Genomic DNA, 25,116 nt, shown 5'->3' on the forward strand with positions numbered 1-25,116 from the left:
CGTAAGTAGTGTGTCTCCTTGACTTTGTCCTGGAGAGCTGTTTCTGCTGCGTTCTGTCAGGTCACCCACCACGCTGGTCCCCCACCCATCCTGGGAGCTCAGCTCACGTCCCACTGACTAAACTGTCCTGTATGTTTCTACTACTGAACTGTCCAGTTAAACAGTCGGGACAATGCATTTGAATTTCTTGGTAAAATGCCACACCCTCCAAAGACGTGCCAAAGTGTAGCTAAGAGGAACTAAGGAGCACCATTTGTTTCCAGAGGTAACTGACGGGGGCACCCTGCAGGGTACTTCCTCTCAGGCACAGAACTCTTGTCTCTCCAGGGAGGAACTCCCACTGGCTGGCCAGTGAAGGGGGTGTCCAAACCCACCTCCTCCCTCTGCTGGGGATGCCTTTTCTACTTCCTCTTCTGTGTGGGGATTGGGAAGCACTGAGCCCTGACTTCTCTGGTCTCATTTCACTTCCTCACCCACTAACCCACTCTTTGACCAGACGCTGAGTGCCCTCAACACTACTCTTTCTGCCTAAAAATGAATGAAACTAATTTCTGATTTGGGGGTGACTACAAATGCTAATGTTAGAAGGAGGAGCTTAAAAGGTTTAACTTCCCTATGAGCACTCAGTAATATACAGAATTGCTGAATCGTTATATTGTACACCTAAAATTAATATAACACTGTATGTTAATGACACTTCAATGCAAGAAAGAAAGAAAAAAAAATACCTCCTGGCAACATTTAAAAGTGAATGGTGGGGCGCCTGTGTGGCTCAGCCAGTTAAGTGCCCAACTCTTGGTTTCAGCTCAGGTCATGATCTCATGGTCCTGGGATCAAGGCCCAGTCGGGCTCTGTGCTCAGCACAGAGTATGCTTGTCCCTCTCCCTCTGCTCCTCCCCTCTTCCTCTCAAATAAATACATACATACATACAATCTTTAAAAATAAATAAATAAAAGTTAATGGTAAATCGACACAGTCATTAAGAGAAACAATATGGAGGTTTGTAAAAAACATTAAAAATATAGCTATCATATAATCCAGCAATCCCATTTCTGGCTATACACCCAAAGGAAATAAAACCACTTTATCAAGGAGATATCTGCACTCCCAGGTTCATTATTCAGAGTCACCAAGACATGGAAATAACAAAAGTGTCTATTTACAGATAAATGGATAAAGAAATTGTGATGTATATATGTATATATGAATATATGGATTATATCTGTATACACACACACATACACAAACATTGAAATATTATTCAGCCTTTAAAAAGGAAGGAAATCCTGCTATTTGTGACATGAATAAAATTGGGGGACATTATGCTAAAAGAAATAAGCCGCTCACAGAAAAACAAATACTGCATGATCTCACTTATATGCGAAATCTAAAAAAAAAAAAAAGTTGAATTAACAGTAGCAGACTTTAGAATGGTGTTTCCCAGGGTCTCAGAGGTAGAGGAAAAAGGAAGATGGTGGCCAAAGGGCACAAACATTCAGGTATGAGTAAGTTCTGGAAACCTAATTAGAGAATAGAAAGAAAAAAAAAGATTCAATCTCACACTTGTTGAGAAAGAGGTCTTTGAATACCAGCTCCTACTTAAATAGGAATTTTTGTAATCCATGTAATCCCTGCTTCTTGCCACAATAACACAGGCATTTCTGGATGTTACCACATAAAGTAAATCTTTGGAGATCCCCAGGCTCCAGATTTTGGATTTCAGGGACGTAGATAGGGTACCAGTTTTTCATTTTGCCAAATAAGGACATTAAAAAAACAAATAGATGAAAGGGGAGGATTTACTAGCTACATTCTACAGTGACCATAATTTCACAACAGAAAGGACATTTTAATAACAAAGTGTCAAAAAGCTATAATGTTTGAATGAAAGGCAAGCCCATAAATTGAATAAATTTTTACATGCTCTTTCAAAAATCTCACCATTTTGTCCTCATTCCTCTTATTCCACGAAACCAAATGAACTGTCGCCAGCCAGGAATCTCACAACAACTGACTATAAGGCAGGGGTATCTTCCCCTAAAGCTGTGTGACCAAAGATGCAAATGAGGCAATGTGGATAAAGCACTGTGCCAACCCAACTGTGCCACTGACACACAATTTAGGATTAAGTGAAGCCAGGGATGTGACCAACAAAAGGTCTCGAGCAAAGATAACAAATAACTATTGCAAGAGTACATTTCTCTCCAAGTTCTATAAAATGCAAACAGACTAGCAAGAGTCCCAAATATACCACAAAGTATACATACTTACTAAAATAAAATTAAATATTAAATTATAATTTTAAAATTAAAATTATATAGTGTGTTGAATTATTGTAATGTATTAAATATTAAAATTAAAATGCATTATACCTTGACTTTGGCCCTTCTGAATCTCAGATGCTAAGTAGGAGCAGGCACGTATTAACTGGGTAGTAAAAGTGTACAGTGGAGAAAACATCTGGCCGGACAGATGGAAGGAGGTGAGCAGTGTGGTCCAAGTCCTGACATTGCCACTAAGTATGGCTATAGCCTTAGGAAAGTTTCATCTTTCTGTGTTCAGTTTTCTCAGACATAAATGAGGAAGCTTGATTAAAATGATCTCCTAGAGCCAGTTCAGCTTGAAAATTCTTAATGTCATACACAATAGTGTGTTATCTCTCTGAGAATTTGTAAGCCTCGGGGAATGAGAAGGATGAGCTGTATCTTCTAAACCACTGATTACTAGATTAACCTCTGAGGTGTAAGATCCACGCTAAGGGATCCTCCAAAGCACAACACTCACTCCCCCGATCGAAAAAGCCAAAGAGTACAACCCAATTAGTCCCTAAGTCAACGTGTTGACGTAAGCATCTACTGTGGACAAACTAAAGAGAGTGCTGTAAACGGTCTCCAGGCCCCTCCCTCTCCCTGGTGGCCCCTCCTGTTAGATTTGCCCCCTGCCCTGCCCTGCCATGGGTGGTTAAGAACCACCGTTTACCTAAGGCAGACAATAGCAGCCATGTAACATGCGTTCTCTCTTAAACCTTGACACAATCCTGCAAGGTCTGTATTATTAAGTTCATAATATGACTTAAAGAATTGAGGTTCAGAACAGGTTAAGTACAGTCCAAGGTCGCAATGGGAGGGTCAGGATTCAAACTGGGGCCTCTGTGACTCTAAAGCTTGTGCTCTGTTCCAACTGGTGGCGATGCTGCATCCCCCACACCTCTGACACACCCAGGAGACCAGACCAAAAACCAGCCAAGGTGCCTCAGGTTCATGATCCCTGCGTTGGTTGCTCCTGGGGAATGTCAGGGAACCTCTCTTTAGACTCTGACCTTAGGAAGACCAGCTGCTCTCTGCTGTCTGAAACTCTCCTTCCTAGAGAGACAAGGACGTATGGAAGTGCCCACCACTTTCTGCAGCATGAAGTCTCAGTATATAAGCTCTAGGCCAACTGGAAACTTTGGGGTACCCAGTACAGTCACAGAGCCCAGCTTCTGACTTTAATAACTCGTCTGACATTCAGTCCCAACCTGGTTTACTCAGATCAGCTTCTAAACCTTTGCTATGCAAGGTGAGCTCCAGGAATCAGCAACATCTTAGCATCCTCTGGGAGCCTGTTATAAATGAGGAGTCTCAGGCCCTACACCAGTCCTACTGAATCAGAAACTGCATGTTAGCAAGATTCTCCATGTGATTTGAACGCACATTCAAGATTAAAAAGCACTGTTCTAGAATCACCTATGGAGTTTTAAAAAAGCATGAATTTCCAGGAATTAGAGTCTAAAATTACAGAGAAACAGGTAAAGGAACAGTGGGAAGTCCAAATACATGTATTTTTTTTTCTAACTAGTTTCCTTGTAGTCTCCTATTCTCAAGAAAACTCAAGTCCTTTCTGGAAGGAATCAAAGATCAACTTTGTTTTGTCAATAGCTGTACCTGTACCCAACAGACAGCTCCCTCCTCCCAGAAGCAGTGTTAACAACTTCATACCAGCCCTCTCTAGGGTGGAGCTCCACAATGCCGTAAATGACTGGAACAATTCTGCTTATCAGTTTTCCCCTCTGCCCCAATCTTCTGTCCCCAATTCACAGGGAGGTTTAGACTATTGTCTCCATATCAACAGCAGAACTCCTATATATTTTCTTTTCTTCTGACCCACTGCCTTAACCTGGTATGAAAGAAGGAAGGAAAGTTGGAAGGGAGGGAACAAATCAGCATGTGTTATGTATCTGCTGTGTGCCACACCCATCTCATCCCCCAAAATAGTTAACATACGTTTCTCATTTTACATAAAAATACGTAAGATTGGTATTAATGCCCCAATTTTCAGAAGTGGAAACTAAAGTTCAGATAGGTTAAAACTCTCCCAAAGCCAGGTTTCTAAACAGGATCTAATACTAAAGTTTTGCGGCATTCTACTACCCCCAACTTGCTTACACATAATATTAGATAAATAAACATTTTTCCTGAGATACACTCCCATACCATAAAATTCACTTTGGTGGGTTTTAGTATATTCACACAATGACGAAACTGTCACAACCATCTAATTCCAGAGCACTTCCATCGCCCCAAAAAGAAACCCTAAACCAATTAGCAGTCACTTCTCATTCTCCCTAACCGCCCCACCCCTATGCCCTCCCCCTGCCCCCTGGTCCCTGGAAAACGCTTGGTCTCTATTAGTTTGCCTCTTCCAGATATTTCACATAAGTGCTTTCATACATTATGTAGTCTTCTGTGTCTGGCTTCTTCCACTTAGCATAATGTCTTCAAGACTCATCTATGTTGTAGCATCTATCAGTACTTCATTCCTTTTTATAGCCGAATAGAATTCCATTGTTGGATATACCATATTTTGGTATCCGCTCAAGAGTTAACGGACACTTGGGTTGTTTCCACCTTTTGGCTTTAGGAATAATGCTCCTATAAACATTCACATACAAGTTTTTGTGTGGACAAATGTTTTCAGTTTTCTTGAGTATATACCTAGGAATGGAGTTGCTGGGTCATATAATAGTAACTTTGTGTTTAATTTTTTGAAGAATTGCCAAACTGTTTTCCAAATTGGTTACCTTTCCACCGGCAATGCATGAGGGCATGAGGGTTACAATTTTTCCATATTCTTACCAACACTTGTTATCTGTCATTTAGCCATTCTACTGGCTTTGAAGTGGTATCTCTTTGTGGTTTTATTTGCATTTTCATAATAACTAATAATGCTGAGCATCTTTTCACATACTCTTTGGCCTTTGTATATCTTCTTTGGAGAAAGTACTTATTGCCCATTTTTAAATTAGGTTACTTGTCTTTTTATTGTTGAGGTGTAAGTGTTCTTTATATATCCTGGGTATTTAGCCGTTATCAGACAATTTGCAAATATTTTCTCCCATTATTTGGGTAGTCTTTTCACTTTCTTGATTTGAATGCACCCACCTTGAGTTAATTTTCTAGATGGTATGAGTTAGGGGTTCAATTTCATTCTTCTGCATGGGGATATCCAGTGTTCCAGCACCATTTGTTGAAAAAGCTATTCTTTCCCCCAACAAATTGTCTTGGCATCCCTGTCAAAAATCAGTTGATTAAAAACATATGAGATTATTTCTGGACTCTCAACTCTATTCCATTGATCTATATATGTCTATCCTTGTGCCAGTATGATGCTATCTTGATTACTACAGCTTAGTAGTAAGTTCTGAAATTGTAGTCAGTGTGAGTCTTCCAAATTTGTTGTTATTGTTGTTTTCTCAAGACCATTTTGGCTACTCTGGGTCCCGTGTTTTAATTTTCAAAATATAAGTCTTACATTTCTTTCATTAAATTTATTTGGTATTTTTGTTGAATATCTTCAAGTTTACTAATACTTTCTCTTGCTAGTTAAAATCTATTGTTAAGCCCTTCTACTGAAATTTTCATTTCAGTCATTGTACTTTTCCACAGAATTTCTATTTGTTTCTTTTATTCATTTTTATCTCCTTATTAATATTCATTATTGGGTGAGACATTATTCTCACACTTTCCTTTCACTCTTTAGACATGGTTTCTTCTACTTCTTTGACTATATTTATAATACTTGAGATAACATCTCTGTCTACTAAGTCTAATATCTAGGCTTCCTTGAGGACAGTTTCTATTGGTTGGGAGGTATTTTCCTGTGTACTGACCATACTTCCTTGTTCCTTTGCATGTCTTGTAATCTTTTCTTGAAAACTGGACACTTAAAAAATATAATGTGGTCATTCTGGATATATGATACCCTTCCCTCCCAGGGTCTGTTGTATTTTCCATTGGTTATTGTTTGTTGTTGTTGCTGCTGCTGCTGTCTGTTTAGTGACTTTTATAAATTAATTTTGTGAAGTCTATTTTCTTTATCATGTGTGGCCACTGAAGTCTCTGCTCAGTTCACTTGGTGGTCAACTTATAAAACCTGAGAATTCAAATTTATAGGCAATTTCCAGACAAGTCACATAGCGACAATTCTCTGGAAATGAGGCTTTTTGGAGAGCTCCAAGCCCATTCTATTCCCTTCCATTGGCTACTTGTTTGCCCGTCTGCATGGCTCCCACAGTAGCAAGGCTGTTGATTTCTTTTTTTTTTTTTTCAAAGTTTATTGCATGATAATAAAGTGATAGTACAAAGCTCCCGAAGACAGAGGGGACCTGGGAGGGTTGTCTAAGGCGGTTCGTTTCTAAGGCTAGCACAGAGGTGTGGTGAGAGGGGTGTAAATAAGCCAAGTTAAAATGCCACAGTGCTCTTTGTGCTCAATGAGATCCAGCCATTCTTCTTAAACAAATGCTCCTCAGATTTCTGCAAGCCTTTGGTTAATTTCAAGAGTTCCAAAAAAGTTGATTTTGACCGTTTTTGCTAGTGTTCTCACTGCTTCTCTGGAGAAGATTTTTCAGAGGTCCTTGCTCTACCAGTCTGTGAGTACTTCTCTTAAAGAAACATTTATAAATATCACCTTGATTCGATTCTACTTTTTTTTTGTTTCCTTTCTACTCACATAGTACTCCTCCAGTGAGTAAATCATAAAAATCAGAGAAGAGATATAAGAAAACATATTTTCTGATTTTTTAGTAGTTTCCTTGTGCTATAGTGCTATGGAGGAATGTGTCAGGAGCAAGGTGGACCAAAGCTATTTCTTTCCAGAAAATAAATATAAATCCAAAAGCACAGTCTTCCTAGTTTTATGCTAGCCACAAAAGGAACTGGGATTGGAGACACGTTCAATAAAGAAGAACTAGAAAAGGATATGTAACATTTCAAGAAGAGAGCTTTTATGCCTGAATTCTCTACAGGGAGAGGTGTGGAGCTTCTAAATGGGCCAGGTACGTGATGATTACTCAACTCTGAATTTTACTTTGCCAGCACCATGCCTTTTCTCAACAGTTTTCTTCAAACAGCTGATGTTGAGATGAATGAGATGCAAAATAGAACCATGATCAGTACCTTCCCCTTCTTGAGCAAAACTGGACTTGGTAAAGGGTCATGCTGACGAGTACTGAGCAAGTCACTCCTATTGGGAGTCCACCCCTACCGGGCCGAATTCCAGACACCAGTTCATTTTAGGGAGGAGCGGGAAGGAGATTTGCATATATGACCTCACACAGAAGCTCCAGCCCTGGAGAATATAAGCAGCTGAGTTGTAGGTATTACCCAGTACCGGGCCCAGCAGTTTCCAAACAGGTTAAGATCATGGCAGTCCTCAGCTCCATGTTGCTGCCACTCAGGCTGTTTCTATGCTTCGGACTGCTGTGTTCTTCTGCCAGCTCTACAGATGACATTGACAACTGCATGCTCTTCAATGAGGTCACCACCACTGGCCAAGGCATCATGGCCAATTCAGAGGTCTATGAAAGCAACACAAATTACACAGGTGAGGAGAAGCCATTCTCTTTGTTGTTCTTTGTCTTCTGAGGGGAGTTAATTTCAGAGCACACCCCTCCACTCCTGCTCTCAATGACACAAAACATGTGTTTTGACCCAGATGGGAAGTGGGGGCAGAAACAGAAAGTGTGAGAGAGTTGGTTGGGTGGGACTGTTTTCTCCCTGTTTTCTGTGCAAACCTGAGCTGGGGGTCATTAAGTCCTGACACCCAGGTTTACTGAGCCAGAGCAAGAACACACCTGCAGCAAGTTCTCCGACTTAAATAAAGTAGGCGTTTTTATTGTTTTCAGGGATAATAAGGGCATCACAGTGTGTGGTCTGTTCACATCCATTTGATAAAACAATGCCACCATGGATGATAGTATATTGCACAACACCGGGAGGCACTGTCTGCCTTTAGTGTGTGGGTGGAAACTCTAGTGAGCTAGGCAGGGAAAGTGTTACTCTCCCACCTTGTTTATGAACAGGCTGTAGCTGAGAAGAGTTAGGTGACAGGTCAGGGCTCCCCTGCTAGTAAGGGGCAAAACCGGCTCCCGAATCTTGGTCTTTCCTTCCCAATCCAGTGTTTTTCTTTGAGGTACCTAGGAACATCTTACAAATATCCCATTTTGGATCAGCCAAACCTATAAGTAAAGACAGGTGCTTTCTGATTACTTTCATAACAACAACATTTAATATAGTAGTTTACATGTATTCATGCACTTAGATCGCACAATAACATGTTAAGCAGATAACATACCATGATCATTCCCATTTCATAGATGAGGAAACAGAGGTAGAGGTGCTAGTCACTTGCTTAGATCACAGAGCTACTTACAGGGTGGAGCTGGGATATGAACCCAAGCAGTCTGGCTTCAGACACCCAGTCCTTAACCACTGCACTCTACACTCCTCGCTTACAGTAATGAGAGCTGGGACTTCTTACTACGTTCTGGGTGCTGTTCTAAGGGTAAATGCTATTACCTTCCCAGATGAGAACTGCAGCATAAGGGAGTTAAAGTTTTACCCAAGGCCATAGTGCGTAGCATTGTTATATTTGAACCTAAGTAAGAGCCAAGATTTGTCCAGCTCTGTTCAGCCAGGATGTCCAGCTTCAGAGCCTGCTGTCTCATTACTATGTCATTCTGCTCTCCTAAAACTCTAACTAAATTCTACAGAGAGCACCAGGGTGATGTCCACACCCACAAACCACAGATTCCAGAATTCAGCAGGAGAATGACAATGGTCTGCCGTCACATGCTTGTCCCAGCTTGTCCTTTTCTCTTTTTTTCATGGGGACTGTCACTAGGGACGTCAGCTGTGACTCAGATCACTGTATCCCACTCCCTCAGGCAGTGGATCTTGTCCTCCCAAGCCAGGGAGGATAATCTTATAATTCAAGATGAGGACAGGAAAGCATATGTGTGACCTTGCACACGGGGAAGGACCTGGGGGGCCAGAGGGACTGCTACAAAAGAGATCACAGACCCCAAACCTAAGATAACATATCATACGGTGAGGGATTTTGCAGTTGAAATGGAAGAAAAAGAAATCTATCTAGTGAAAATGCTGGGTGGAGATATGTAGACTGGGGTTCTTCTGAACGTAGCAAGACAGGAGAATGAACAGTCAAGAGACGATCCATAAGACCCCTTGAAAGGGAATATGTTGAGTGAGGGGGAAATCAAACATTTGCAGAGGTGTTGGGTAGAGCAGAGAGAAAGGGGAAGGAGGAGAGGAACTCCAGTTCATTGAATGCCTACTTCTTGCCAGGCACTTCTCCAAACTTTACCCAACTTCATCTCAGAACAGAAATGTGCAAAAGCTCCATGATAAACCGAATCACTATGTGAATGATTTAAGTTGAGAGTCAAAATCCTATGCTCACAGAGATGTGAAGTGCCAGACTCCACACCCAGGATTACACAACTGGCTCCATGATTTCCTCATGAGAGTGTCATTGCAGGACCGCACTGGGACTCAGGACTTTTGGGGAGAATGGGTAAACACCCACTAAGGCCAACCACTTTTCCTTACTTCGATTTTGAAATTTTTTAAATTTCAGGATTTGTGTCAACATTGGTAAGTCATGTATAAATGGCTTGGCATGTCCCACGGCACACGTGCAGTTCAGGCAGGATCTTAGAAGAGGTTCTCTAGGTCTGTCTTGGTATCAGTGAAAAAAACCCATGATGCAGTGACATTTATATTAAGATCGTGCTGGGTATGTATCTGTCTCCATGGGCAAGAGGGATAAAAAGTGCTTGCCTTTTTCCCTGAACCTTCATCTTTAAGGGCACTGTCCAGCACTGGGTGCACAACTTATTTTTTTTATTTTTATTTTTATTTTGTTATTAAAGATTTTATTTATTTATTTGACAGAGACAGCCAGCGAGAGAGAGAACACAGGCAGGGGGAGTGGGAGAGGAAGAAGCAGGCTCCTAGCCGAGGAGCCTGATGTGGGGCTCGATCCCAGAAATGCTGGGATCACGCCCTGAGCCGAAGGCAGACACTAAACGACTGCGCCACCCAGGCGCCCCAGGGTGCACAACTTTTTAAATCAATCAGTGAGTAGTTATTTAGTGCCCTCCAGTTCCCCAGCATTGGGCTGGCCAGATACTGACGTGGATGAAACCACAGTATAGAGAACAAGCCAGAATGTAATTAAGTACTCAACTCTACAGGAACGAATGTAAATGTTTTACTCATGAGGGGAAGAGAGGACTGAACTGTCCCAGAGATGGAACATAGGCAGGGTCCTGGAGAATAAGCAGGGATGGAATGTGTGATGCAAAGCAGGGTTCCAGACATGAACGAAGGCCAGGGCAGGAGTGGGCCAGATGTGTCTGCAGAACCAGAGGAGGGTTTGCTGCCCCTAGAGCAGGAGTGCAAAAAGCGCAGTGAGCCAGGTTAGGAGGGTCATAAAAGCCATGTGTTGGGTACTGTAATCAACAGAAGTGAAAACGTAAAAGCAGAAATGTTTAGATCCTCTAGAAAGATGGGCACTTGGAAGGTTTTGCAGAGTACTTTGTCCTCATGGAAGAGTTGTATACGGAATCTGATCTGGCTGCAGCCTGAAGAGAGAAGGTGGAGGCCCGAAGTCCAGGTGACAGATGCCTAGGAGGGAAGGAAGGAGGCTGGAAGCCAGTGTGACAGAGGGAGAACAGAAGAAATGGCAGAGACAAGAGACTGCCCATGGGAGAACTGACAGACTTGGTGCTATCCCAGGATACCATCGCTGAGCACCATCCACCTCACCATCGTGCACACATCTAGAACTGTCAGGTTCTCAGTGGGCAAGTCAGGCTGGTGGGGTTTGGCTCAGCTCACCCTGATTGGCAAAAACAAACAGAACAGAAACGTTTTGTGCTAAAAAAAATAAATAAATAACAATCGCAATTCATCCAACACCTATCATGTGTTAAAAGCCTTACACTCTTCTCTGTGCTTTTCCCAGGAATCCTGTAGATAAGGTATCATGATCTCCATATCAGGAGGGATATGTCATCATCCCCAGACCTAGGACCAGACCTGGTGTAGAGTGGGCATTCGATAAATATTTGTGCAGTGAGTGATGGACAATAAAGAAACCGAGGATGAGAGATGAAATAACTTGCTCCTGAATGTGAGAGCTAGAATTCTTATCTAGGACTGTCTGATCCTATTCTGCTACATGCTTGATTTTCTTTACTTTGTACGGAGAAGTCTTTGAAAGGATACGGGGTGGCTGACAGGGCCCTGGAGAATAACACTTTAGCATTGAGAAATTCTTACAGAAGGGATCTTCTAAGGGAGGAAATGGACAGTCTAAAATGTTCTCTTAAAGTTTGCTCTGTTACACATCAGAATGCTAGAATTCGCAAGTGTCAGTGGGGTCCCTATGAGTATACCCTAGGCTAGGTCAACAGGGAAGACTTACCTGACTGGGGAAGGCCAGGAAATCCTGGGGTTATTGGACAGGTACTAGGGCTCAGAGACCCCACCCCTTCCCTCACGCTCAACAACAGAGACTGAGAGTATCAGTGATTCTGGGACCAAGAAATGGGCTCTGCTTTGACGTGGCACTAAGGGTGCCTGACGTCACGACACACTGCCCAAGGGGCCCACTTGACTCTTTCCCAGGTATCAACCACACCTCTCCCTACCCGTCCTCTCCCTGAGAGAAGGGCAGAACAGGTTATCCCCTCTGTCTGGTGGACAGGAAGCTGGCTCCAGAGGTTAAGAGCCAGCGAGGATCTCACCTCTGTTCTACAGCAAAACCAGGGTCAGAGCACAGGTCTTCTTCTGTTTGCCTTTTACTGGAGAAAATTTGGAAAGCAAAAATGCACGAGGAAGAAAATAAAAATAATCAATAATCCCACTAGCAAGAAATCACCATAGTTAATATCTTGTATTTCCTTCCAGACTTTCGTCTGCAACTTCATTTAAAATGGGATCATACTATATGTACAACGCTATTTGTAACTTCCTTTTTTCCTGCTAAAGTTTGATTTCATGACCCCCATCCCCTGTCTGACTGCACAGATGGCTGATTGGTTCCTTACCCTTTCCTCCTAGTATTGGTTCCTGTGAATCCCAGTATCAGCTCTGTGGTCCTGCGAGCAGTGGACGCAAACAACAACTCACTAGGCCTCTGGGAGAAAGTAGACGAGCTTTGCAACAACAGTGCCCTGTACCACCTGGATAATCCGAGTGACCAGCTCTTCATAGCAAACTGGGTATCTCCTAACTCGACAAACATAACCACAGTCGCGCTACAGTAAGAACCTATCTCTCTGTGATTTGCTTTGGGCTTTTACAATTGCAGACAGGATTTACACAGTTTCACGCTGACCTTGGGCAACTCAAAATGCACCCCAGACACGATGTAGAGAATTTAGTAGCTGCACTCCTCTCTGCCTCACTATTCTCTATCCTTTTACCTACTGGAGTTCCCGCACATGCACACACACTCCTCCCACCCACCCTCCCACCCCCAGGCAGGCTCAACAGAGACAGAAAGCTCTGGTGTTAAAACCACAGCTGGACAGTTGTTAAAGCCAAACAAGCAAACAAACAAATGAAAACAATTTATCTGGGACTTTTGCAACAGGAGAAAAGAGACCTCAGGATAGAACCTGGCTCAATTCTGAATACATCATCATACGCAAGTAGGAATTTATAGCCAAGAAGCAGGGTGGGGGGGTCACTGAGAGGAAACAATAAGGCCTGTGAGGGGGACTCTGCCTAAACTGACCTAACAGCATTCTTGCAGAAGGCAGGCCAGGGCCATCACTTATTCCCTGGGGGTGGTAGAGGAGGAAGAACGAGGTATTAGCGCTAAAGGGTGGGAGGTACTTGCTCAACTGACTTAGCAGGGTTCTTGCTAAAACCGGATTTTACAAGGAAGTGCATAGATAGGCCTAGGAGAAGGTTCTGGAGCCTGACTAAAGTTTGTTTAAGCAAAGAATCTTTGTCAGCTGTTTGCTTCAAATTCCACAGAATCGTTTTTTAAAACACACATTCATTTTGGAAACGCCAAGTGTGATGATTGTGTCATAAAACTGGCTTCCTAATGTCACACAAAATGGACACACTCAGGTTGTGAGGTGAGGCCACCTGAGGGCTTCCATTATGCTTTAACAAAAAGACCTTCCTCTCAGCTAGTAATGTTATCCAGGTTACTCTGGGAGCCCATGTTGAAAGGCCCTCACACTTTCACACGGCCACTTTGTGATGAAAGGGCAGGTCTGACCATCATCAGCCCATGGCCCGTAGTGGTGCCCCCTTGGTGGTAAACAGCTACCAAGTCTCTGTGGACACTAGTGGTGATGATACTATCAAGCCATCCCGCCTTCTGCTACCATGCCTGGGGCCTCGTCAGACATAGCTGCTCTGGAGAGGTGATTTTGCCCTGTGACTTCCAAGAGTGGAAATCCAAGGGAGCTGCTGCATTTCAGCCTCCCGATGACAGCAGTCTCTTAGAAGTCAGCCAAAGCTAATCAGGGCAACAACTTTGTTTTCCCCTCACCTCATTAAAGCCTCCATGCTCCATGCAACAACAGATAAAAGGCCCAACAGTAACAACCTGCCACAGAAATGGCACATTCCCACCAACAGTGTGGTCTCCAGACCCCTCATAACCTGCAGTGGCCTCTCTGCTTGTTTGGCCTTGGTACCCATGCCTGACAAGAGGACGGGAGCAGCGCATATCATGGGGGTATGGAGAGCAGCTGGGTGAGGCACAATTGGATGTGAAGAGGCCCCTGCCCACAGGGCTCCACAATGAGTTTTGGGGAGGCAAGGCTTCTACAGAAATAATTGTGGAGGCTGAATATCAACTCCTCAAGAAAGCCTTCCCTAAACCCCCAGGTCAAGTTCCAGCTCCATGTTTTCACTCTTGTAACTTCCACTGCTTTATCACAACAAATGTCACAACCGCAATCAATTATTTAACTTGTTTATTGATTGTTTTGTTTCAAGTCTGTCTCTCTGAAGAGACTGTAAAGTGCCACAAGGGTAAGACCCATGCCTGTCTTGTTCACCACTGTCCCTCAGCACCAAGCACAGTGACTGGCACGTGGTGCATGCTCATTAGTTAACTGTTGAATGTATGAACAGGAGACTGGGATAATAACGGGACCACTGATAGAAGAAACACACACCAAGCTGTACAGATCATTTCTCGAATATTAAGCACCTACTACGTATCAGGCATTGCTGACAATATAACCTGCCTCAAGGAGCTGGCCCTCCTGTGGCTGGATTGGCTCACAGCAAGGCCATGCAGTTGAGGGGCATGTCTCTCCAGTGGAGCTTTGTCTGGGAATGACAATGGGGAGAAATGACTTTAGAGAGCTTACTGTTGAGTATCTGGGCAGATGGGACCAGGACTGGCTTGAACAACGACCAGAGGTGCATTCCAGCCTGTGGGGAGTTCGGGATGCTGAAGTTGGTGGGGTGGGGGATGGACAAGAGCTTGACTGGAGCAAGACCATGGAGGATCTTAGTCAAGACCACATACACCAGATCAGTAATGATCTGCTGATTGTGCTGGAGAGAACGCTGAGGTCAGGATCCTCTGGGAAGGCAGAAAAGGGAGCTAGACTTGTGAATCCCACAGCTAAGGGCCTCACCATTATCTCTAATTGATTTGCCCTCCACAGAGCCTTCACTATTAATTTCTACAATGTGGCTACATTTTCTTCTCTGCAACTACAAAGAAAAGGTAAGTTCCTCTGTGGCCTATTTACACATCTGGCAGTGACTCGGTCAGCCTGGAAAATTACTTGGTGAGTGCCCTAGAAGAGTCTTCTAATCACGTGTTATCCAGATGTCAGTTGAGTTCCCCAACACCTGAGACCTATAGAAGATGGTTTGACCCCTTATCCTACGCCCTGTGGGAAACAAGCCATTCCCAAGACTTTCACCAACTCCCAGGGGCATTTAATTCTCACAGCCATCTGTGGCTCCCGACTGCTGCTTCCTTGGGAGCCATTATGTCCAATGCCACATAGATGGATAGGAAAATCAGCTCTTTGTTTAATTTCCACAAAGAATTCCCACTCACACAAAGCCTTCCTAGGTATAGCAGACTCTAACCAAGGGGCTTAAGGAAAGAGGGGGAGATTTGCACAAAGAAGGCTTGAGAGTATAGAAATACTCATAGTTTCCTTAGTTCTTAGAGTGGCCTCTGGTCACCACCACCACCAAGGATTTCCACTGACCTTTCATAGGCTGTTGTCCCCAACTTCCAACCATCCTGAAGCTCCTCGTCCTTCTCCTCCCTTCTCTGTCCTCTTCCTTCTCTCTTACCACCTTCTAGGGAGATAAAACAAATTCAGGAAAACTGAGGTTCAGGAAAGATAGGTAACTCACCTGAAGCCACAAAGAAAGTAAATGGAGAAATTAGGACTTATGGTCCACATCTTTTGCTTTTTTCCACTTTTCTTAGACTTACATCAAAACTATAAAGACAATCTTTTATTCTTAATGAAGTTTTTAAAATACAAAGTTCAACCAAAACAAGAAACCTTTGTTCTTCTCAATGTTCAGATAACAGGTCTTCCCTGGGAGCCCCCCAACACTGAAATAAATGTAGTACGCTGCCCATCTTCCTACTGGCCGTACATTGCAAATGTGGTCACAAGGGATATCTATTTTCAACAACAAATTTTAAAGTGACTCTGCCTAAGGAAACTATTACATGAATACCTTCATGGCTTCCTTGATGGTTTCCCTCTGTGAAAAGACTGAGGTGTTATTTTCCTTCTGAAGGGCATTTTCAACATGACCACTCATGTAAATGTTAAGAAAGAAGGAAAAAATGTTTGTTTCTAATCAGGATTTGTTAGTTCCATGCTAATAAAACCAGGAAAGAAAGAAAGAGAGAGAGAGAGAGACAAAGAGGGAGGGGGTAAGGGAGGAAGGGAGAGGGAGAGGGAGAGGGAGAGAGAGAGAGAGAGGAGGAGAGGGAGAGGGGAGGGAGAAAGAAAGAAAGAAAGAAAGAGAGAGAGAGAGAGAGAAGGAAAGAAGGAAAGAAGGAAAGAAGGAAAGAAAGAAAGAAAGAAAGAAAGAAAGAAAGAAAGAAAGAAAGAAAGAAAGAAAGAAAGAGAGGGAGGAGTTGTGTTCAGACCTTGTGGCTCAGTGGGATACTGGAGAAACATCTGCCCTGGGGAAACACTAAATGAGATAAAACGGTGCCTCCTAACTGGAAGGCACCCCCCCCCCCCACCAGGGGAGAGTGCCTGAGCCTGAGCAAATCACAGGACTTCTCCTTTCTTCTTTTTCCATATAGTCCCCTTTGATCCACAGACCCTCTGAGGCATCATTACAAAGCTCCAGTTTTTCCAGATCAGACTACCCGCAGGCCCTGGTTCTCTCTGCTTCTCTGCAAGGCAACCTCAGAGAACCAAAGGGTGATCAGATCCCTGCACAGGAGAATGAGCAGTGCCTCTGAAACCACAGAAAGAGGTTCCAGGGTTTGAACAGGGCCTCTGTGCACTGGCTTTAGAGCGGAGGCAGCCATCCTCAGATCTGGATGATACTAGTTTTATGGTTTTGGGGTTTTTTTTAAGATTTGTGTCTGTTCATTTGACAGAGAGAGAACACAAGCAGGGGGAGTGGCAGGCAGAGGGAGAGGGAGAAGCAGGGAGCCCAATGCTGGGCTCTATCCCAGGACCCCGGGATCATGACCTGAGCCAAAGGCAGACGCTTAACCAACTGACCCACCCAGGTGCCCCTGATATCTAGTTCTTATAAGCTTTACATGCAACCTTTGCAACTAGCAAGAAAAAAATATAGTTGTGCCATTCTGGATCACATTTGCACTGACTGATCTAATATAACATTAAGGACGTGAACACATTTGAGGACAGAGGACCCACCCAACAACAAATTCAGTAGTTATATAAACTCCTTCCGCCATAGAATTGTGTAGACCTTAAGGGTAGAGAATGTTTCCTACTTGTTTTTTCTTCCTTGACATTCTGTACTCCCTACTATTCCTCCTCCTCTACATATACTGGCCACTGAAAAGTGTTGACCAAAGTTTGCTTGTGAACTCTCGCTCTAGCATTCCATCAGATTGGCCTCCTTTCTCCTGTGCGCCCCCCCCCCCCAAAGAGGTTCTGATGCCATTGTTTTTGTTTTGTTTTGTTTTCCAGATACAACCACTTCCCAGATCTCCACGACCAGGACAAACCCACACCAAACCACAACAGGACACACCTCCACAACCAGGACAACTCCACACTCAGTCTCTACAAGAGAACACATCTCCACAACCACAACAACCCCACACCCAACCCCAATAACACAACACATCTCCACAACCACAACAACCCCACACCCAACCCCAACGACAGGACACTTCTCCACGGCCAGGACAACCCCACACCCGATTCCAAGGACAACCAGCTTGGCCAATAGAACCTTCCTCTGCCCCGTCACAAGTGCCATTCAGCTTCTGCTAGTCTTTCTCACCAGCAAACTCCTCTCCTAGAAGGAAGCTAGGAAAACCATTGCCCCTGCCTCCACTGCATCCTCCTACATTCCGTTCCAAGCCAGTGTTCTGACAGGCGTGTGAATGAAGACTTTACATTCTCAAATGTACAACTCTACTGCCACTGCTTTGGACCAAAACAGAGACCTGGTGGTCACTTGGTGGAGGGTAGCTAGTCCGCTCACTGGTGGACTTGGGGCACACAGATGTTCAACTGGATCTCCCATGACACAAATTAGGTTTTTTGTTAACTACTTAGACCTGGTCTGGGTGTAACCCGGAATTCTGGCTCGGTTTCACATGCTGACAGCCAATTCCACAGCCAATGTAAACTTTTGTTCACTGCCAAGTGATTCCTCCACACCTAAGTCTCTGTGGGAAAAACCTTTCTTCACTTTCAAGATGACCTCAGATTTCTGACCAAACCCACTCAGGTTACACAGAGCTTCTGTGTCTCATGTCACCCAAAAAGGAAAGGAAAAAGGAATAGCCCTGATGTCACTGGCCATACCAGTAGTATGTGAAGGGCTAGAAAAAAGGAGTGTACCATGTCTGAGCAAACAACCATAGGGAAATATTATGGTACAAAGACATTATTTCCTATGTCATATCAAATAAGCTATAGTTCGAACAAGAATAGTGAATGTGTTAAATTCAAATAAAAGTCTTTAATGAGCGATTACTCTAACTTAAAGTACAACATGCTGCCTAATTTTATTCGTGTATATGAGCATTAACAAATTAATAGAATGGTGGAAGTGTGTATGCTTTCAAAGCCAGATCTAAAGGTAAAATTTTCCCAATTTTACTTCTCTTCAAGTACAAACTAGTCATTTTTCCCCTAATGGTAATTTCCATTAAGAAATGGGCAAAATATTTATGGTATTCATAATACAATGTAAAACCAACAGAAAGTATGGGATTTCCAGTAACACCCTGGTAATAAGCAACGAAGTTTTAATAATTATGCTAAATTCAGGATGCCAATATCCAGTAACTAGCCTTCCTCTGGGACAGTTTCTGTCAATATCTTTCTCTTTCCTGTGAATAGGCCACACTTTTCTACTTGTAGGTCTTTAATATTTGTTGAACACTGGCATGTTGAAGGCTAAAACGTGGCGACTCTGGAAATCAGGCTCTGCCTCCCCTCCCGGGCAGGTTGCTGCTTGTTGAGGGCCGCTGTCCATTTGTTTAGGGACTTTTCCCAACTATTCTATGCAGACCGCATTCCTTGTTGAGTGCGGGTGACTGACAGCTCTTTCCTGATATCTCAGCGGTCAGTCAGCGACCTGATTTCCTTAAATGTCAAAATTTAGTGGCCTCTTTCCTCATTAAGCATTCCTCTAGTATCTGGAAGGTTTTTATTAGATCCTAGAGTGCTGAGAAAGTTCTGACAGTCTTTGCCAGCTTAATGGTTGCTGCGGTGAAGGGACCAATTCCTGGAGCCCCTCATCCTGCCATTTTCTGTGACATGGCTCCATAGCCACTATTAGTACCTGCCAGGCGCTGTGCTAAGTGCTTTAAGTGCATCATCCCATTTAATCATCACAACAACCCTAGGAGATATAGCTATTTTACAGACGTGGACACTCAGGCAGAGAGAGAAAAATCATTTGCCCAGAATCGCTCAGTGAGTAAGTCATGAGGCTGGGTTTCGTCCACTTCAGAGCCTGCACCATTAACCAGGACACCCTAAGGGCCCCTGTATGGCTCCTGCATCCCCCAGCATCCCCCAGGACAACTGGCTCCCCAGGGCTCTATGACAAGGAGAGGGTCTGGGTGTGTCTCACGGGCACAAGAAGGCTGAACAAGCTTCGTATTTATCTGTCATGGCCCAGCCTGGCCGCATCTCAGCTTCAGTGTGGAAGGTGGGACAACTTTTGAAGCCTCAGCAAAAACACTCTCTCAAGCTGGAAAACTTTTAGACTCAGAGAAACCTGGGGAGCTGAATTCAGACATGTAGCACAGAGGCAGGTAGACAAGGGCACTGGATTCGGAGGCAGGGAGGCTGTTAAATTCCAGTTCTGTATGAAGGAAGAAGGTGAACTTTTGCCTTGATTTCTCATCTGTTCCATACAGGTCTGGCCCAGGTGGCATCTGAGCACTCTTGCTGGTGGGTCCCCATTTTGATTTCTCTGTCACATCCACACCTAGTCCTCGGGGTCTAGTCAGAGGTGGTATGCTGGTGTTGCTCTATGCCCTGTCTGATCGGCAGAGGCCACAGGGAGCACCGCGGAAGATTCAGAAGCGAAAGCCAGGCTCAGATACAGAGTGGCATACTCAACAAGGGTTATCTTCCTTGGGCTCTGGAGGCCACACTTCCTCAGGACGCTTCCAGGTTATCTACCATTCATCCATGGTCTCTCGAGCAAGTCCAGTGAGGGGCCAGCAGCAAACAGGTGTGCACGTTCACAGTCTAGGAATAAGCTAATCCTGATCCTCGCTGATGGGAAGGTGACCCACCACAAGGAAGACAAAGGCATTAGGGAACTTCGAGGAAGCCCTGGGCTGCACCTCATGCACAGAAAAGAGGTGAACAAAAGATGGACTGTTTCCACTCCCACACTCACTTGCCCAAGCTCGTTCTTCCACTTCTATGTTTTCTTGTTTGTGGCTTCGTGTTTTGTGAATTCAGTGCATGCTTATCCTGTGTTAGAAACAGCAACTGCCCACCCGTTTATGCAAAGGGAGTGCTGAGTGAGTAGGAAAGATAAATGCTGTCTTCCAAATCCCATTACCTCAAAGATCTTCACACACCAGAAAGAGTGCCAAGCCTGGTCAATGGTCGCTATCCCACTGACCATTCAGAGCAGGGAAAACATTCAGAACAGGCAGAACATGCAGACATTATCTTATTATCTATCAACCTCCACATTACTTTTGAAAATAAAAGTTGAAAAGTATTAATAATTAAGTAAAAAACTTCATTATTTCTCATGAGAGGTAGTTCAGCAATTGTCTTAAAGCATTAACTCTGAGGCCAGACTGCCTGAGTTCAATCTTGTTTGATTTTACTCCTTATTAGTTGTGGGACCTTGTAGGAGTTACTTATCTTCTGTGTGACTCATTCTTCATCTGTGAAATAGGGAGAAATATAGTAGCTACCCACAGGCTGTTGTGGACATTAAATCAGTTAATATATATAAAGTACTTGGAACAGTACCTGGCACAAAGTACTATATAATTATTTAATGCCTAAAAAAGGCATCACAAATGATCTATTGACATACAAGAAAGCCAAGTATTGTACCCATAAAACATGTGCAAATAAAATGGTACTTATAACAAGGACTAAAAGTACTAACTTGTAACTCTTATAAGAAATGGCTAATGTCTGACTTTCCACAGTCTCCTTGTGTGCTGGGTCAGCTCCTTTCTAACAGAGAAACCAGACTGTAGGTGAGGGGTTGAAGCATTCTACATAATAAAGAGTTACAAGAGAGGGTGGAGAAGAGCAAAGCAAAGTCTGGGATGAGTATTGTGGGGGCTGAGACAGAAAGGAGCCTCTGTGGAACGAGCAGAGAGGCCAAGAGACTTCCCAAGAGCCGCTCCCAGTTACAAACTGGTTGTCTCTTAATGAACTTCAAGACACACAAGTGAAAATAAGAATAATTTTACGTCTGATTGTTGGACTGTATTTCTTTGACTGTGGTTCAGGAGTGAAACTGGGACATACGGACTACCCCACCCTGCTTTTATGTAAGTTATGTCCTTGTATATAGATAGAACGAAGTTAAATATATACCTGATAGAAGTGGGAAATAATTTAACATATGCAAAAAACTACACATTTATCTATGCATATGCATATAACCCGTATGTAAAAATAACTTTAGACTCAGATGCTTGAGTCCAACAAACTCAAAAAGCCTTTGGCTAAATGAACAAAATATGCAGACAGCACATTTAAAGAGCTTGGGAAAATTTTTCAATGGTTATTTTAATTGAGTCTGGCTTTTCTTTCCCTCTTTCTTTTAAAGCCAAACAGCGGTACCTGGGTGGCTTAGTCGTTAAGCATCTGCCTTCGGCTCAGGGCTTGATCCCTGAGTCCTGGGATCAAGCCCCACATCAGGCTCCTCTGCTGAGAGCCTGCTTCTTCCTCTCCCACTCCCCCTGCTTGTGTTCCCTCCCTCACTGGCTGTCTGTCAAATAAATAAATAAAATCTTTAAAAAATAAATAAATAAAATAAATAAAGCGAAACAAACTTAGGTTCAAATCCCAGCTCTTCCGCTTAATGAATGACCTTGAACAAGACCCTTCATCTCCTTAAAGCCCAGATTTCTTACAGTGAACTGGAGCTGACTCCTACCTCAAGGAGCCACAGTGATTGAGATGCTGGACACACACTGGTGAGCATAATGTTAATTCATAATTAGCCAGCCAATGCCAACAACCTTAAGTCAGTTAACTACACAATCTCAAATGAGAGTGAAAAACACTATACCCCACAATCTGGTTAGGTTGCATATTTTTTTTCCTTTTCTAAATACAGTTTTCTCCTTCAAGAATGGAGCCTCAACTCCTCCCCCCCCCCAATACTTTGGGAATTACTGAAAGTTATTATGGCCCTTATTTGCTGAAAAACATGTAATTGCCTCAGCATTGCCACAGATCTATTCAGTTCATGCTCTACAAAAAACCCTGCTCTTAGGGGCCAAACAGATGGAATGATAAAAGGCTTTCTTTGCAATACCAGCTGAAGCTCTCTCTCTGCCTGGGGCAACCCTCCTCTCCACAAGCTGGGACAGTAACTACCCACCAATCTCAATTGTTCATCCTGCTATAAAGGGAGTACCTTGTCGGTGAACACCTGTGTAAGGGCGGCTACCAAATGATGGTGTGGCCATGAGGAAAGCAATTTCCTAAAAGATCCTTGATTCAGAATCCTTGATTCTGATTTGTCTTTAAAGTAGTAGTTGAGGACTAAAACAAATTTTATCCATAAATAGGAACGGAAAATTTCCAGGAAGATAAAATTAGCCACATAACCAGACTTGGAGAAGTACTTAGGGGATTTCATTTTGTGGTGTTTCTTCTCTAAGTGGAAACACAAAGAATATAATACCTATGTGAAGTACACTCGAAAATTTTGGTATTAAATCTCAAAATGTTTACCAAACCAAGTTCAACCAGTTCTTTAGAGATGGCAGGCACTGTCGCTCACTCAGTAAGTACTCAGCACCTGCTGGGTGGTGGGCCCCAGGCTGGGTCCTGGTGAAGGAAGAGTACTAAGACAACACAGGGCTCTGGCCCCCATGACGCTGACATCCCTGTGATCGGGAAAGACAGTCAACTAGTAAGCAAATAAATGAGACAAAAGGAAATGCAGAAAAAATTTTGAGACTGCAAGAAAGGGGAGTATATAGGTATCATAATGGAAAATAACAAGATTTCTACCTACACAGGTGACCAAGGAAGGCTTCTGCAAGTGGGGGACATTAGGCTAGGATCTGAAGAATGACTGGTTTTATGAAGAGGTGGGAGGTGGGGGTAAGCGGCAGCATTCTAGGCATAAAGGCAGGAAATACAAAGATCTTGAGGCAGGAATGAAACTGGTGTGCTTTAGGACTTGAGAAAAGGCCAGTGTGACCAGCTTCTCAGCTGGACACTGGGGAGAGGAGGTGGCTGGGTCATATGGAGCACAAAGTTTGGGTTCTATTTTAAAATCAAGAGGAAGCTTTCCAGGGGTAACAGAAGAGAAGAGAGAACTAAAGAAGTATGAAGAGAAACAAAGTGCAGGCAGGAGACCAGAGGCCATGTCAATAATTCAGGCAAGAAATGGTGGTACTTTGGCCTGGGGCAGTGGCCCTGGAAATGGATAGAGAGACAAAAATCACATATATTTTAGACGTGGAACTGGTAGAACTTTCTGATAGATTAGAAGTAAGTGATAGGAATCCAGGACAAGTCCCAGATTTCTGACTTGAAAAAAATGAATGGATGGTGGCAGCATTTTCAGGGAAGACTGATAGGAGAATAAAGTATGAAGGGGAAACTGGTAATTAGCTTCTGGAAATGTTAACTTCGAGATGCCCGTGTGACACCTTGCTACCCATCTATGCTTCTCTCTGCAAGCAAATTAAACCCTTAAGAGGTGAAGGACACTAGCCCTTCAATTTCTTCAGGTTGTCATCAGCCAGTGCTCGTATTTATTAAGTTATTTGTGAAAAGTGAAAAAGGTTTTTAAAGTGAGTTCATACTTATACTAAATTGGGAATTTTCACTAATAAACTGGCTGCCTGAAGGTGAACTTGGGCTGACATACTGAGGACTTGTTTCTTGGGCATCTTAAGATTACAAGCCTGGGACGTCGTTTCTTTAACCAACAAGGAAGGAAGGGAGGAAGGAAGGGAAGGAGGAAGATGGAAAAGGTCAGTGCTTTAATTCTTTTTTTTTTTTAATGATTAATAGTCCTGTCTCGATGGTGACAGAGTGCCAGTGGGACTGGGTGGATGGATTCTGAAGGAAGCAAACCGACTGATGAGCTACTTAAAAGCCTAACTGCTGCTCTGAAAATCCTTCCAGTGCACAAACCACCCTCCCGGACTTTTCTTTTGTGGTGATAGCAGTTCTCTCTGCAGCTATGTGGAGAGAGTGTTTATCTGGGACTGATTCCAAGTGTCTTGCAACAGAATCTTGCTATAAAGTTAAATTGTGTGAAACTAACAATGATTTTTCTATGTGCAGGGGAGGCTAGAAATATCCCAGACAAAACAAAAGCAAAATGAGCACAATCTGTTTCTCATCTTTAAAATAATTCTATTTCCAGGAGGAATGTAAAAGTTTTCAGTTTAAAAAAAAAACAACAATGGACATTCACCATAGATCTAGGCTATGAGTGGCTGCATATACACAACTGATCATATTCTGGCCATTTTTATAACCCACTGGTAATGGCTACATCAATTCAGGCTACATAAATGACAGCTGAGTTCTGGTCATTCTGTTCACAACAATATGGTCAATATAATTTTTCTCAACTTTTTTTTTTTTTAAGATTTTATTTATTTATTTGACAGAGACAGCCAGCGAGAGAGGGAACACAAGCAGGGGGAGTGGGAGAGGAAGAAGCAGGCTCCTAGCAGAAGAGCCTGATGTGGGGCTCGATCCCAGAACGCTGGGATCACGCTCTGAGCCAAAGGCAGACGCTTAACAACTGCGCCACCCAGGTGCCCCCTCAACTTCTTACCTTAGAGTTGGTTTTGATTTCAAGAATCATGCTTTAAAGATCTGTGTATGTCTACCCACAAAACCCACCACGCCCATTGGAAACAACCACTGC

The 25,116-nt window shown here is 43.4% G+C and overlaps 1 protein-coding gene and 1 long non-coding RNA gene across 2 annotated transcripts in view; one reads left to right on the top strand and one right to left on the bottom strand.

The window, feature by feature from the left end:
- The window catches only part of LOC123792575 (uncharacterized), a 108,495-nt gene extending 103,854 nt beyond the window's left edge, over nt 1-4,641 (bottom strand). The window contains exon 1 of the long non-coding RNA XR_015727016.1: nt 3,979-4,641. This is a non-coding gene — a long non-coding RNA (uncharacterized LOC123792575). The remainder of the gene's footprint in view (nt 1-3,978) is intronic.
- A 2,999-nt stretch (nt 4,642-7,640) lies between these two features.
- PLET1 (placenta expressed transcript 1) lies at nt 7,641-17,844 on the top strand. Its single transcript, XM_087868033.1, has 5 exons — nt 7,641-7,861; nt 12,409-12,610; nt 14,997-15,058; nt 16,645-16,748; nt 17,405-17,844. Exons 1-5 carry the CDS (start codon nt 7,681-7,683, stop codon nt 17,831-17,833), a joined length of 978 nt encoding a protein of 325 aa, XP_087724159.1. The 5' UTR covers nt 7,641-7,680; the 3' UTR covers nt 17,834-17,844.
- Nucleotides 17,845-25,116: the final 7,272 nt, after the last annotated feature.

Source organism: Ursus americanus, chromosome 16 (assembly GCF_024610735.1).
Source record: "Ursus americanus isolate L20-20 chromosome 16, mUrsAme1.1.p, whole genome shotgun sequence".
Classification (NCBI taxonomy): Eukaryota; Metazoa; Chordata; class Mammalia; order Carnivora; family Ursidae; genus Ursus; species Ursus americanus.